The sequence below is a fragment of the Pan troglodytes genome, chromosome 11, assembly GCF_028858775.2.
Source record: "Pan troglodytes isolate AG18354 chromosome 11, NHGRI_mPanTro3-v2.0_pri, whole genome shotgun sequence".
Classification (NCBI taxonomy): Eukaryota; Metazoa; Chordata; class Mammalia; order Primates; family Hominidae; genus Pan; species Pan troglodytes.
The window spans coordinates 49,348,719-49,364,724 of NC_072409.2; the positions used below are offsets into that span (position 1 = coordinate 49,348,719).

General features: G+C 38.2%; 1 protein-coding gene across 2 annotated transcripts in view; it reads left to right on the forward strand.

Annotated features, from left to right (window-relative positions):
• The window catches only part of SHC3 (SHC adaptor protein 3), a 171,638-nt gene that overhangs the window by 48,901 nt on the left and 106,731 nt on the right, over positions 1-16,006 (forward strand). For both annotated transcript variants that reach the window (XM_520118.9, XM_009456850.5), the window contains exon 2: positions 15,168-15,238. In XM_520118.9, the coding sequence (XP_520118.3) occupies positions 15,168-15,238 (71 nt within the window). The remainder of the gene's footprint in view (positions 1-15,167; positions 15,239-16,006) is intronic.

Genomic DNA, 16,006 nt, shown 5'->3' on the forward strand with positions numbered 1-16,006 from the left:
AAGAGCATACTTCTCTAATACAAACATGCAAAGAGGCAAGTATCCCCCCATAACTGCCATTAGCTATCCCCCAAAGTATACTTCCTACCTAATTATTATACACCAAAGCCTTTTCATAATGGAAAGTAATTTCTGACACCCTCCAAAGTCAAAAACGTCAGATAACACAATGCAAAACAGAACAGATCCTCAGATTTTAAGCAGGATCTATCCACTTTTAATTCCTGGGGTTTCATGAGGAAAACAGAGGTTTTTTCCAAAACAGGTTCTGTGGGGCATCTCCTGTTTTTCTCAAGGAGCCCCAGGCTGTTAGAGCTTGAATATCCACTTTAGATTAAGCTGACTTTTAACCATAGCACTGTTTTAAAAAAATTCTTTTAAATCTCTTATTACCAGACTTTAGCCATGCCAAACTGCCAATATTTCTGGCTTTTGAACCGTACCAAAGGTAACCTCCCAGGTGCTTAGAGAAAGGAAAAATTCAATAAGGGAAGCCAGAAGTTGTTCATCATGGAGGGGAAGAGAATTTAAAAAATGACGAAGGTCACACAGATATCAAACCAGAAAGGACTCATTTCTTAAGCCAGGAATTGAACCCTGAACCCAGGCCACCACTTTGAAAAGAAAACCTTTAGCTACTGAGCTATAGTACTGGGCAGTCTCCATTGCTTTTCCCAGAAGGAGTCTAAAGTGGTGAATTTTGAGCTTGCAAAGGCTTTTAACTGCTTAAGACAATTTTTAGGGCTAACTGTGATGTGAATTCCAAAATTCCTGTTCCCTGGATGGCAGAGACTAAGAGAAAGTACCACCACATGTTTACAAGGTCAAGCTCCCAAGGACATAACTGACCAGTTTGTTGGGTCATCTTGAACAGCAGGCTTATGGGGTCCTAAGCCCATGTCTATACTAAGGTACCCCTCTTTCACAGCACAAACTAAAACAGATTCACGACAGCTTAAAACTAGCCTTGCAAATCCTTTTTCCAATGAATCAAAACTTTACAGAAGAGATAAATGGTGATTTTTATCATTCATTCAGCTGGTTTGCACAGAAAGAAAAAAAGGGAAGGGAGAAAAATATTCCCTGCATCAAGGGTAGGGAAAGTGAGGACCCCAGGGAGACCAGAGAAAGACCCACCCATCTCAGAAATGCTGAATCAAGAGTTCAGGAGGCAACTTGTCCATAGCGAAGAGATCTTTTCCAGCAGTTCCATCAGCTCTCAAGTTTCCCCTTTTGGGGAGAATAAAGTTCCCCATGTCCCATGATCTTGAACATGCTTAATCCCATCACCCAAGCCATCAGCAAAGAGTGCAACGCAGATTAATTAAAAGAGAATAGCAGTTAATATCCCGTGGTACCAAACCCATTCTTAGCAGAGAGAGACTCTACCCAATGGGGCCTCTAACCCACTCAATGTTAGGAAGAACTCTAACCTTCCTAAGTTGGGCCTTGAACCCAAGTTCAGTCACTCATCCTTGCCTTTTATTAAGCGGGGCCTTTAACCCACTTTGTTTTAGGAGAGTCTCTAGCTCCTCTAAGTTGGGTCTCTAACCCTATCTCATCCTTTACCCAGGTATGGGCACTCTGCTTACCCATAGTCAGCCAACTGGTGTTGTGTGCAGATGATTTTCCTTTGGGTTAGGGGTCTCTTTAGTATAGTCTCTTCCATGGTTCGCAGGAAAGATGTTGCCTGAATGTGGTCCCGATACAGACCCCAAGAGAGGGTTCTTGGATCTCGCACAAGAAATAATATGAAGCAAATCCATAGAGTAAAATGAAAGCAAGTTTATTAAGAAAGTAAAGGAATAAAAGAATGGCTATTATATAGGCAGAGCAGCCCCAAGAGCTACTGGTTGCCCATTTTTATGGTTATTTTTTGATTATTTGCTAAACAATGGGTAGATAATTCATGAGTTTTCTGGGAAGGCGGTGGGCAATTCCTGGAACTGAGGGTTCCTTCCCTTTTAAGACAATATAAAGTAAGCTCGTGACGTTGCCTGGCATTTGTAAACTGTCATGGCGCTGGTGGGAATGTAGCAGTGAGGACAACCAGAGGTCACTCTCATCACCATCTTGGTTTTGATGGGTCTTCTTTACTGCAACCTGTTTTATCAGCAAGATCTTTATGACTTGTATCTTATGCTGACTTCCCATCTCATCCTGTGACTAAGAATGCCTTAACCTTCTGGGAACGCAGCCCTTTAGGTCTCAGCCTCATTTTACCCAGCTCCTATTCAAGATGGAGTTGCTCTGGTTCAAACGCCTCTGACAATATGGTGTGCCAGGAGCTGTGTCAGATACTTAGACTTAAAATAAATCCAGGAAGTAGACACCACCATCACTCTTCTCATTTAAGAAAAATGAGGCTCAAGGAGACTTAATTGAAAAAAAAAAACTAACATTAAACAATTAAAGAACCAAGATTTGAACTTATCTGGCCTGAACACAACACTGATAAGACAAAGCAAACTCGGAAATTTAGATGTCTCGTACAGGCAGATCTCACACTTGACTGGACATCAGAATTTCCTGGGAAGCTCGTGGGAGGTTTGGGATTTGTGTTCTTAACAAGCTCCTGGTTGATGTTGATGCTGCTGGCCTGAGCACTTGGAGACCCACTGCTGCAGACCCACAGCTCCCATGTAAGTTGTTCCATGGTACCCTTCCTTGAATCCCAGAAGTTTATCTCTAATTCTGGCTTCTGTGTATTTCTTTTGCTGCCCCACGTGTATTTCTTTTGCTGCCCCACATGATGACTTTCTTGGGCATGACTAGTAAATTCTAAGGTCTTTGAATGCAATGCAAGATTTAGTTCCTCCCTACCAGAACATCCTAACAGGTGCAGATACACATTTATTAATTGAGTGATGCGGGAGATATTTTTTTCCTTTTTTCAGATTTCTTATTTTTTTTTTTATTTTACTTTAAGTTCTGGGATACATGTGCTGAATGTGCAGGTTTTGTCACATAGGTAGACATGTGCCATGGTAATTTGCTGCACCTATCTACCTGTCGTCTAAGTTTTAAGCCCCATGTGCATTAGGTATTTGTCCTAACGCTCTCCTTCCCCTTCCCCTCACCCCCTGACAGGCCCCGGTGCGTGATGTTCCCCTCCCTGTGTTCATGTGTTCTTGTTGTTCAACTCCCACTTATGAGTGAGAACGTGCCGTGTTTGGTTTTCTGTTCCTGTGTTACTTTGCTGAGGATGATGGTTTCCAGCTTCATCCATGTCCATGCAAAGGACATAAACTCATTCTTTTTTATGGCTGCATAGTATTCCATGGTGTATATGTGCCACTTTTCTTTATCCAGTGTATCATTGATGGGCATTTGGGTTGGTTCCAAGTCTTTGCTATTGTAAATAGTGCTGCAGTAAACATACTTGTGCATATGTCTTTATAGTAGAATGATTTATAATTCTTTGCATATATACTCAGTAATGGGATTGCTGGGTCAAATGGTATTTCTGGTTCTAGATCCTTGAGGAATCGCCACACTCTTCCACAATGGCTGAACTAATTTACACTCCTACCAACAGTGTGAAAGTGTTCCTATTTCTCCACATCCTTGCCAGCATCTGTTGTTTCCAGACTTTTTAATGAACACCATTCTAACTGGCATGAGATGGTATCTCATTGTGGTTTTGATTTGCATTTCTCTGATGACCAGTGATGATGAGCTTTTTTTTTTTTCATATGTTTGCTGGCAATGTGGGAGTTTTTATATGTAATTAGGAAGCAAACACTTCTATTATTAGCTACAATTGAATAATTGCTTAAATATTTTAAAGTCATTTAAGAGACCCTTTTTGCCCAGTACCAGATGCCTAAAAGGCAAATTAGTCAGCATACTAACAATAAAATGTTCATATTATAATAGATTTTCCATCAGGTCTAGCATGGATGACATTCCCATTTATGGGCCCTGCTTGGAAACAACAGGCCTGGGCACATCATAATTCCAAATGGGCCTCAGAAGATGGCTCTAATAGACACTGAAGGTAGAAATCACCAGGGTTAATTATCCATGAATTCTTATAAATTCCTCTGGCCAGGAAAGTTTGGTGGCTGAGAAACAGGAGGACGGAATGATGTATAGCTCTCTGAAGCTGGGTTTGACTTTGTCAAAAACAAAAAGCAGCCGGTACTCCAGGCAGTTCTAGTGACACCCCCAGATCTTGACACACTGGCTTGGCTGGGATCACACACCCACCCCTGACCAATTCCTGAAGCCAGGAGGATGGATTTCAATGATGAACATGGACAAGCCCACCTGAGACTTATTGGAGGAAGAGGGCTGGCTGGTCTCACTGCCTCCCCTTCCCTCTTCCATCTCTCATCAGAATGAGATGACCCTCAAGAGGATCATTGAGGAGGGAGGTTCCAGATAGTTTCTAATTGGAGTCACCAGACATCTGTTGATTTCTCTGTGAGCAATTCTGATCACACCATGGAGGTCCAATTTTATTAAGCATGGTCTTTTTTGGTGGAAAATATTTTTAGTTTTTTTATTATTTGAAGTTGTGCAAGTAATTAGTAAACACATTCTTGTTACAACATGTTTAAACAAAACAGAAGTATAACCACAGGACCAGCTGAAGCTGATTAACCATTGCTTAAGTTGTTAGCAATGGTGGAGAGCGAAAATTGCATCATATAGCCCATGCATGTGCAATAGGGAAAAGCTTCAAACTCCTAATTCGTAACACCACCCACCTGGCGGATTGGCTGCATTGGCATCACCTGGGACTAGTTAGCAATGCCATAAAAGCATGACCCACTCCCAATATGCGGAGTCAGATTTGAGCCTTGCCTCCTGTCTCCTTGCCAGTTGACTTGCCATAAAGCCTTTCTTTTCACAAAAGCTGGCGCCATAGTATTGGTTTCTATGCTGATCGGCAAGCAAGCCCATCCCTTGGTAACAGAAGTATTTAGAGGTAAAAGACCTCCTTCCCACAATTCCTACTCCCCCACCTGACTCCCCACCCTGGCAGCACCTGCTCCATCCAAGTCTCCTCTCTGCTCACTTGTCTCCAAAGGTTGACTCAGTGAGCCAAGTCTTCTCAGGTTCATACCCTTAGGTGGCCCTTTCCCATGAATCTGGCTGACTCCGTGACTTGCTTTAACTAATAGAATGTGGAGGGAGTGCTGGTGTCTTTTGGAGAATCTAAGTTTGCATCATTTTAAAAATGGCTGCATTTGGTCTAAAATCCCCAACATTTAATTGAATCCCTAAGCCATATGGTAGATTTGGGAATAGGTGTTGTCAAGCCTTCTAAAAGTGAATTTCAAGGTGTTACCAATAAAGGTTGTTTTTTTCCATTCAGCCCAATGCATTTGGTAGACAATTTAGATGAGTGGATTGGCCACATGATATGGCAATGACGACAATTTTAAAAATGCATCATTTCTCTGCATTGGCATTCCTGCCAGCTAGTGACATTCCAGGAGCTTTTAGTGAATTAAAGCTTCATTTGCCTGAAGAGGGTAGCAAAGTTACTGACTGCTTCAGAAATAATTATGTGCATGATAGGATAAGAGGACATTTATGCAATGGTATTGCTGTTCTGTCACTGGTATTCTTTTCACCAATAATGGTCTGTGTATGAGTGCATGTGAAATGGATTTCCGGGTGTCCAAAACAACATAGAAGCATGGCTCAGAAGATGAAAAAATTTAATAGGGAATGCTTGTGTTGGGGTATATAGAATTATGGAAGAATTTCAAGAGCATCACCATGGAGAAAATGAATGTGAATTTATTCTCCAAGGAGAGCCATGACCTAAAAGAAAAAAGCAGTAGTTTCTCATGATGCAAGACTTCCAAATATAGTTACTGATAGTGAAAGTTGGCCAGCTCTTATGGACTACCTCTGTACAATTGCTGTAATTTATCCTCATAATACACTTCTTCATGTCGAATTTTCTTTTTAGGTTTATAAAGTCCTTAAAACCTTTTCCCCCATTACTTTAAATTGTTAGCATTATTTGTTTATAATTTACCATGCTATGCATTTCATCTTTGCATCATTTCCAATACTGGAAGTATAAATTGTATAAAGACTTTTAGAGAGTTCTAATTCTTTTTATGCATTTTCATGCAAATTTGACTCTACACTAGTGCAGTATCACAACATTGACTGTGTGTAAGCATTGTGTGTGTACTTAAAAACATTGAAACTTCCAGCCAGCACAGTGGCTCAGACTTGTAATCCCAGCACTTTGGGAGGCCAAGGTGGGCAGATCTCCTGACGTCGGGAGTTTAAGACCAGCCTGACCAACACGGAGAAACCCCATCTCTACTAAAAATACAAAATTAGCCAGGCATGGTGGTGCATACCTGTAATCCCACCTACTCGGGAGCCTGAGGCAGGAGAATTGCTTGAACCCGGGAGGCAGAGGTTGCGGTGAGCTGAGATCATGCCATTGCACTCCAGCCTGGGCAACAAGAGCGAAACTCCATCTCAAGAAAAAAAAAAAAAAAAAGAAACTTCCTCCTTTTTGTACATTTGCATTGGTGAAAGAATTTCTTGATCTCAGTTCTTTGGGTGAGTGCATATGTGGTAGTGACACATCACAGTTTTTGATTGATCTCATTAAAAGACTTAGGTTGTCCATCACAATAGTTCATATGACAGCAGTCATATAAGCTTTAAGAATATGAATATGATTTGTAGGCCCATAACTTATGCCCAGGTAACTGTTGTTAGCATGCCTAAGTGTTTATGCTTGCAAAAATACGTATGTTATTATTGCCTACTTTATTGTGTAAAGTGGCCTGTGAAGTGTTCAGTGGTTTTTATATGTTTCTCAAATAAATCCTCTTTTAAAATGTAAATAAATTTCTTTTAAATAATTTTTAATTTTTATTTTAAATAATTTTTAGTTTTAAATAAATTTTATGTTTATTTTATTTTAAATAATTAATTTTTTCCAGAATTTTATCTTTGGGAGTTTGATCTTTCTGGGATTTCAACATTTGGGGTTATGGCATTCCAGATTTTATCTCTCGGAATTATGGCCCAGACTCTAAACTTTCACTCTATATAGGAAAGAAAATAACAAATATCTTTACGGTTTTATGCACTTACACATGAATAGAGTTCTACAAATAAAGTTAGTGGGTCAAAGGGCAAGTGCATCTTGTATATCCATAGATACTTCCATATAGTCTTCCAAGAAGGCTTCATCAAAGTACATTTGCTCGAAGAATATGTGAGAAGGCACATTTTCCTGTGTTCTCACCAAATTTGACCATTCTGCTGGGTGAAAAATTGTATCTTTTTCAGTGTTAATTTTAATTTCTCAGATTACTAGTCTTTACAGATGTATATTGGCCAATTGCCTTTCTTCTGTGAATTTCCTTTTTGTACCCTTTGCCTATTTTGTTCTATGGAGTTGATGGGCTGACTTAATGACTCACAGAAACTCTTTGAGTACCCTGGATATTAAAGGTTTTGTTTAATTTATTACATTTTTCTCAGTCTTTCACTTGCCTTTTCATGCTACCTATGTCATTTGTTTTGTTTTACAAAAACTATTGATTTTCATGAGTTCACTTATGGCCTTTGAGTTTTAGGTCTTGTTATAAAAATATTATTCTCTAGATTCTTATAATGCTTTTATATCTTGTTTCTTAGGTTTGGCTCTTTAACCATTTTAGCGTTTATATTTGTGTATGGGGTACGCTGGACATGCTGGGGAGAATATCCCATTCTACACCACAGTAACACACGCCTTACACAACCTTGCACAATGGCGCTGGGCTAGGCTGCGTTGCTCCATGGATTCTCTTCTTAATGTACTAGCTAATCACAGCATCACCTTATGGCTCATCCTTTCTTCAATGGTTCCCATGGACATGTGTGCTCTTTCTCCTGGACTATCTTCTAATTCCTTGTATGACTCGCCTGTTCCCACATTATTTTCACCAGTTCCTTTTTATCTTCTTCAGAAATTTCTTTGTGTTCTTAAGGATCATCTTTTATTACATATACTTTAGAATTAATTTCCCATGTTCTGGGGGAAAAGTGCTGTTGGAACTTAATTGTCATCACAGTCAAATTGTAGATTAATTTGGGGAAGAATTGGCATGTTTTCTATTGAATCTTCCAATCCAGAAAGCATGACATGTCTTTCCACATAAGCAGATTTTCTTTTATTCATTCATCTTTCATTAAAGTTTTCTTCTATTTCATTTTGTACGTTTCTCATTAAATTCATTTTATGTTTTTTCTTTCTTGCTATTGTAAACAAGATATTTCCCCATATTAAACCCCTGTTTTCTTTTGCTAGCATTTGTCTGATATAGAATATGCTTTATGTATCTAGTATTTCCTTTGTCTTCTTTTCATCACTTTGTTTAACCCATACATATTTTTAACCAGTGTGAAGGGCTTTGACTTTTAATTGGCAGGTTTGATGCATTTATGGTTATTGTAATTACTGAGGTATTGGGAACTATTACTGATGTTTATACTTTATCTTTGCCTTTCATCTGTGCATATTCTACTTGTATCCCTTCTTTTTATTGGCTGGGCTATTTTTGTTTCTTTCTTTTGTTCTGTAGTAGTTTGAAGGTCTCTTATTCTATTCTTATTTTTACAGTGATATATAATTTTTTACACACATATATAAACATAATTTTTTACTGTTACCTAGAACTAATCAGTTCCGGACCTACCTCCACAAAACTGAACAGCGCTTGGCATGCTATACCTTTTCTTCTCCCACCTCTCCTTGCCATCGTTCCCTTACCTTCCATATTTAGATCTCCTGAGATACTAGTTTCTGATCATTGTAAAAAATACATATTTAAAGTTACGCATCAATAATTATTAAGGCATAAGGTGTATCTGCAACTTTTACTGATTCTTTTATCGTCATTGTTTCTTGCAGCCCACATCCTCCTCTTCTTTGTATTCATTGTTTTTCTGGAATAATTCCTTCAGAGTGTCTGTGGGTGGTTAAATTTCTGAGTCCTCGCTTTGCCCTCCTACTGGGATGCTAGTTTGGGTGCATATAAGATTCTTGGCTCAATATTTCTATTCTTCAGACTTTTGATGATGTTATTTGTCTTCATGTATTTGGTGCTGAAAGAGAACATTAACATTCCACACCTCCTTCCTTTTTAAGTAACCTGTCTTTTTTTTTTTTCCTACTCCTGGAAAACTTTTAGAATGTTTCTCTCTTGATCTGTGTGTCTGAAATTAGGCAACTGTGGTCCATGAGTGCATCTTTCTTTGCATTTCTCCTGGGAGCCATGAAAATGTGACCAACCCTGTCTCTAACACTAAACATTTTGTTTTGCTGATATTTGAATATTTCTTTTCTTCTTTTTAAAATTTTCTTTTTCTGGAATTCCTATGAGGCAGATGCATCTAAACTCTAACACTTTACATTTCCATTTGTGTTTCAGTCTTTTTGGCACTAGGAGATTTTCTGGGCTCCATTGTTTAGCTTTCATAATCCAGTTTTGTGTATCTCTGGAGCCCACTGCTTGAGTTTTCTCTTTTTACCCTAAGTCAATAGATTTTGTCTCTGTTAGCAAAAAAAAAAAAAAAAAAAAAAAATAGGTAGAGACGGAATGGAAAAAATTAAACTCTCACTCCCAGTGGTGACCAACGCTTTAAAAAAAAGTGCCTTGGAATACAATGTAGAAGAAAAGTATAGACTGTAATATGAAATTTCAATCAGAATCTAAATCATTTTTGAGGGGTAAGGAAACTTCACAAAATGATTTTAAATCTCTTCAGAAAAAAATTACATACAAGAGACAGCAGTTGACAAATGAAGAGAACAGAATTCAGGTAAAAGTCCACACAGAAATAGGTATTTAATATACTGTCAAGTTGGCACCTCAGTTCAGGAAGAAATGGATGACTTATTAAATAAATGGTATGAACATGAGTGACAGTCCATCTGGCAGCTAAATATCATAACTCTTCCCATATCCTATGTAGACTAATGCATTCCGAATGAATTGAAAAGCTAAATGAAAAACATTAAATAAAATAAATAAATGAATGCATAAATAATAAATATTATTAAAATAAAAGTTAGGAGAATATTAGTAAGAACTTAAGGTTAGGAAGACCTTCTTAAGGAAAACAAGACTCTCAGAAGCCATCTAGAAAATAACCAACATATATGATTATTGTAATTACTACAGTCATAATTTTCTTTTTTCCCAAAAATACCTCTAACAACTGAAAGCAATAATTTTTGTCAGATAAAATGTAGATGCCACCAAAAGAAAAATGATTGAATAAGAAGTTAATATCAATTAATCTAAAAGAAAAAGATAAATAACTGTATTGAAAACTGGGCAGAAAGATATGAACAATCAAATAACAGAAAAAGAAATGCAAATGGCCAATAAGCATGTGAGAAAAATCACCTTATTAGATTTGAGGGAAATGCAAACTAAAACAAAATGAGTTACTTTTGCTCATCCTTGGCAAAGATTCAAAAAATTGACACTGCAGTACTGGGAAGGGCAGAGACCACTATGCTTGCTTATGCCGGGTGATGAGAGGACAAATTGCTGCACATCCTTGAGAGGGCAATTCAGGTCTGCGACATTGGTGCTGGTATTCACATTCACTACAAAGGTGGTGTTGCTGGTAATATAACTACAAGAAATTAGGCCCAGGCTACACATAACTCTGTAAAAGAAATGGTGGTATTTACATAATTCTGTGACTATATGTTAGTGGGTGGTAACCACATCACTCTTCAATGTACATTGTGATATTTACATAAATCTGCAACCTCGGTTGTGATCTTAACATAACCCTATGACAGAGGAGCAGGGCATCATCCCGAAAATCTGTGATGCTGATTATGGTCATATTTACATAACTCTGCAATGTTAATTGTTATTCATGTGATAGTGGTGACGGTGGCATTTCCTTGATTCTGTGCTGGTGGATGTGGTATAAGCAGCACTCTGTTATGGTGTCGGTGGTACTTACATAACTGCAGTATTGTCATGGTATCCACATAATTCTGCCATGTTGTTCATGGTATTCATTTCACCTTGTGACATTGATGGAAGTATTCACATAATTCTGTGATGTTGATGGTGATATTTACATAACTCAGTGATACTGTTCATGGTATTCACATAGCTGTGACATGGGAGGTCATAGTATTCATATAACTCTGAGTGTTGGCATTGACAATTTTGCATCATTGTTTATGGTGTTCACATAACTGTGATGCCAGTTGTGGTTTTCACATCTGTTGGTGTTGTGGTGTTGGTGTTGGTGGTATTCACATATTTCTGCAGCTTTGGTTGTGGTATCCACACAACTCTGTGGCATTAGCCACAGTATCCATAAACTCTGTGGTGGTGATGGTGGTTGTATTCACGTAACTCTGTGATAGTGGTGGTAGTGTATCCACATCACTCTGTGATGTTGGTTGTATTCACATAACACCATGATGGTGGTCACAGACTGCAAAGTTTGTCATGGTGTTCACATAACTCTGCAATGTTTGTTGTGGTGTTGACATAATTGTGCAACACTGTGGTACTGTTAGTCTCATAACATGGTGACGTTGTTGGTGATGTTTATGTAATTCTCCACTCATGGTTGTGGTATTTACATGACTGCAATATTGGAGTTGATGGTGGGGTTCACATAACTGTGAAATTTGTCATAATAGTCCCACACTGCAACCTTCATCACAGTGTCACGTAATTTTGCAACATCGATGGTGGTACACACATAACTGTGCTATGGTTCTGCTGCTGATAGTCACATAATTGTGACATTAATTGTGGTACTTGTCTAACACTGTCACATTGGTGGTGGTGGTATTTACATATTTCTGCAATGTTTGTGGTGCTATTCACATAACTGTGATATTGATCATTGTATTCACATAGTTCTGTGATGATGGTGGTGGTTGTGTTACTCTAAGTGCAAGAGTGGTGGTTGTATTCAGGTAAATCTGTGACATTGTCACTGCTGTTCATGTGACACTGCAGTGTTGTTGCTGGTGGTCATATAACTCAATGACATTACTCATAGTGTTCACACAATCTTTTGAAAGTGGTCCTGGTATTTGCATGACTCTGCAATGCTGGTGGTAGTAGGGTTGACATGCACTGTGCAGTTCATCATGATGTGCATGCAACTCTAAGATGATTGCTGTGGTATTCACAGAACTGAGATTCATCATGGTGTTAACATAATTATGCATTGGTGCTGCTGGTGGTATGCACATGGCACTGTGACATTGCTGTTGGTGGTATTTACATAATTCTCTGTTGGTGGCAGTGGTATTCACATGAACCCATGACATTTGCCATGATAGTCACACAATTTTGCAGCATTGGCGGTTGTGGTATTTATAATATCTCTGACAGTGAATGTGGTGTTCCCATAACTCCCTTGCTGGTTATGGAATTCACATAATTTTGCATCATTGTTGTTGGTGGTATTCATGTAGCTCTGTGGTGTTGGTTATGGTGGTATTCACAATATTCTGTGATATTGGTCATGGTTGTAAACAGATAACTCTGCAAAGTTGGCTGTGTCATTCCAATAAATCTGTGAGGTTATTAGTGGTGGCATTGACATGACTCTGCAATGACAGAGAAGACAGTACTCATCTAACTTTGAGATGTCAGTCATGTTATTCTTATATTCTGTGAAGTTGATGCAGGTGGTACTCTACTCTGGTGGTCATGATATTCATATAACTGTGATGGTGGTCATGGTATTCAAATAACCCTGTGACTTGGTTGTGCGAGTCACATAACCCTGTGACGGTAGTGTTGGTGGTATTCCCATAACTGTGTCATTGGTTGCCTATTTACATAGCTCTGTCATGTTGAACGTGGCATTCATATCACGCTGCGACATCAGTGGTAGTGGTATTCACCTAACTTTATGATACTGGTGGGGATTATATTCACATAACTGCAGTGTTGCTGCTGGTGGTAGTCTTATAAACATGTAATGTTGGATGAGGTTGCAAATCATAACTCTGCAACAATGGTGGGGGTATTTATATAACTCTGCAACATTGGTCATAGTTTTCACTTAACTCTGTAATAATGGATGGAGTATTTGCATAATTCTGTGACTCTGGTCATGTTATTTATATAAATATACTCATCACCTAGCATCCACAGAGTGGTTTCAGGACCCTCTAGGATACCACAATCCATAGATGCTCAGATCTCTTATATAATATGGTATAGTATTTACATGTAGCCTGTGCACAGCCTCCTTTATACTTTGAATCCTCTCTAGATTATTTACGATACCTAATATAATATAAATGCTATGTAAATAGTTGTTACTATATTGTTTATTTGCACTACTTTTATTGTTTTTTTTTTCTATTTTCAATCCACAGTTTGTTGAATCCGTGAATGTGGGACCTGCACACATGTAGGGCTAACTTTATACGTCCATGGTGGGACAGGTATTTTCAAAACTCTGTAATAATGGTGGTAGTGTTAACATAACTCTGAATTGTTCATAGTTTTCAAATAACTCTATGGCATTGGCATGATATTTACATAATTCCACAATGATAGTGGTAGTGTTCATGTAACTCTGCCACGTTGGTTTTTTTGTGGTATCTTCATAATTCTCATAATTCTGGAACAGCATGGTGGTAGTGGTATTCCCGTATTCCCACAATTCTATGACATTGATATTCATGGTATTCACATAACTCTGTTGTCAGTTGTAGTATTCATATAACTTTGTGACATAGGTGGTGGTTTTCACGTAACTCTGCAATGGTGGCTTTGGTATTTGGATAATTCTGTGGCATTGATGCTGGTGGTATTCACATAACTCTGTGACATTGGTCCTATTATTCACATGAACCTGTGATGTTGGTTGTTGTAATCACATAACTCTGCAATGTTGATGGTAGCCTAATTCATATTTCTCTGACATTGGTCATGGAATTCACATAACTGTGATGGTAGTGGTGCTATTCAAATATCTGCCTTGGTAGTGGTATTCTCTTAGTGCTGCCACAGTGGTTGAGGTATTCAAGTAATTCCATGATGATGTTTTTGTGGTAGTCATATAACTCTAATGGTGTTAGGTATGGTAATCCCCTGAGTCTGCAAAGTTTGTTGTGGTCTTCACATATCTTAGTGACAATAGTGATATTGGTGGTGGTGCAATGGTGGGAGTAATAATCACATTTATGGGTGTATAGACAGGCTCAGATAAATTTAAAGTTATAAGAAGATATGACAAAGCCAGCCTCCAATTCACATTTTCTAAATAATTCAAATGCCGTTTTTTCTTTTTTTCTTTTTTGAGATGGAGTCTCGCTCTGTCGCCCAGGCTGTAGTGCAGTGGCATGATCTCGGCTCACCAAATGCAGTTTTTTCTGTACCATACCATGAGATCTCCTTCTGCTAAATCTAAGGCATTTATCTAAAACATCTGTATCTTCAAACTCCCCAAAGGCTTTGGAACATAACTATTGGATCTAGCTCTTTATCCATAACTTTAGCTATGTCCATATACTTACACATATACATTTTCATGTGTGAAACTGATCAAAATTTAGCTATGCATTTAGATGTATAAATCTGAGCTTCTAAAAATTTATGATCATGCAGAAGATCTGGTAAATCAAAGTAAATCACCTTTAAGGGTAATCTGTAGTTCATAGAACCCAAAATATGTTCATCAGATAATGACATTTAATGTTGATGAAAATGTTGGTCATATCATGTTTTCATTCTTTCTCTAAAAATTGTAAACCTGTAGAAGCCTCGTAAAAGACTAGAAATGCAATGTTGTGGTCTGGGTGGTGGTTTCATGGCAAATATATGTTTAAACAATCATTGAATTAAACATTTAAGATCCCTGGATTTCACAGTATATAAGTTATACTTCCATAAAAGCTTTAAAAAGTGTACATCCAAATAAGATGAAAATACTAACAGGTTTTAGAAAAATCCAGTGTAGTGCCAATCTAACCACTCATGATATTTTCTTGTGGCTGTGAGTTATTGCTTTTATAGAAACAAAACAAAGCCTCACCCTAGAATTTAAAGTTAAAATGTGATTTAAGAAATGTGTATGGCTCCCAAAAATGCCCTTGTATAGTTAGGAGTTGTCTCTTTATCTCAAATCTCAGGGCTCACGATTTACCTTTTTTCCCCTTGCAGTACTTGGGGTGCATTGAAGTTCTGCGCTCAATGAGGTCTCTTGACTTCAGTACAAGAACACAAATTACCAGGTAAGCCCTCTTGAAAATGGACTCCTGTGATTTTACTTCAGAAGGAAGGATCTCAGAGGTTAACAGCTGACACATTTTTAGAAGAAAAGACCGGCCCTTGGAGGGTTAGTGGCTGGTGACAGTGAGTCAGTACTGTCCTCATCTCAAGACATGTGCTTGTTAGTCCATGTTTGTGATGTATATCTCTCAACCAAAGTACCTTGAAGGACACTCTGCCCTTGCACGCTCTTTTTATAATTTAGCTGCAGACATATGGAGCAGCTGAGTATTTATGTTTGTTTCTTTAATGTGTGAAACTCTAACACAAGATTGGTATTTTAAAATGTACTGAACCATGTTCTTTTTAAAAAAGAAAATCAAGATGTCAAGAGAGACTTTCCAACAGTATACACAGAGAGTAAGATGCATAGAATTGGAAGCAGAAACAGCCATGGGAGTAGGTCATTCAGCAAGCAGACCAATTCTTTAAGGTGTCTGTGACTTTGAACAGGTTTTGTATATTCTCCACCACCAAGTAGAATCAAAACTTCTTCAGGGGCAGTATTTAAGCACTGGTTTTTTAAAAATAAAATCTTATACTCTAGTATAGCTCCTAGTAGAGCTTACACCTTTAGAAAAATGCCAGTTTCAAGCCAGCTTGAAGAGGAGAACTGGAAAGCTAGGACAGAGTCTGTGAAACTGCTACATTTCTGTGGTCAAGGAGCTTAGGTTCATTTGGTACTTATGCAGTAGCTTAATTTAAATAGTCACCTCAGAAAAATGCCTCGT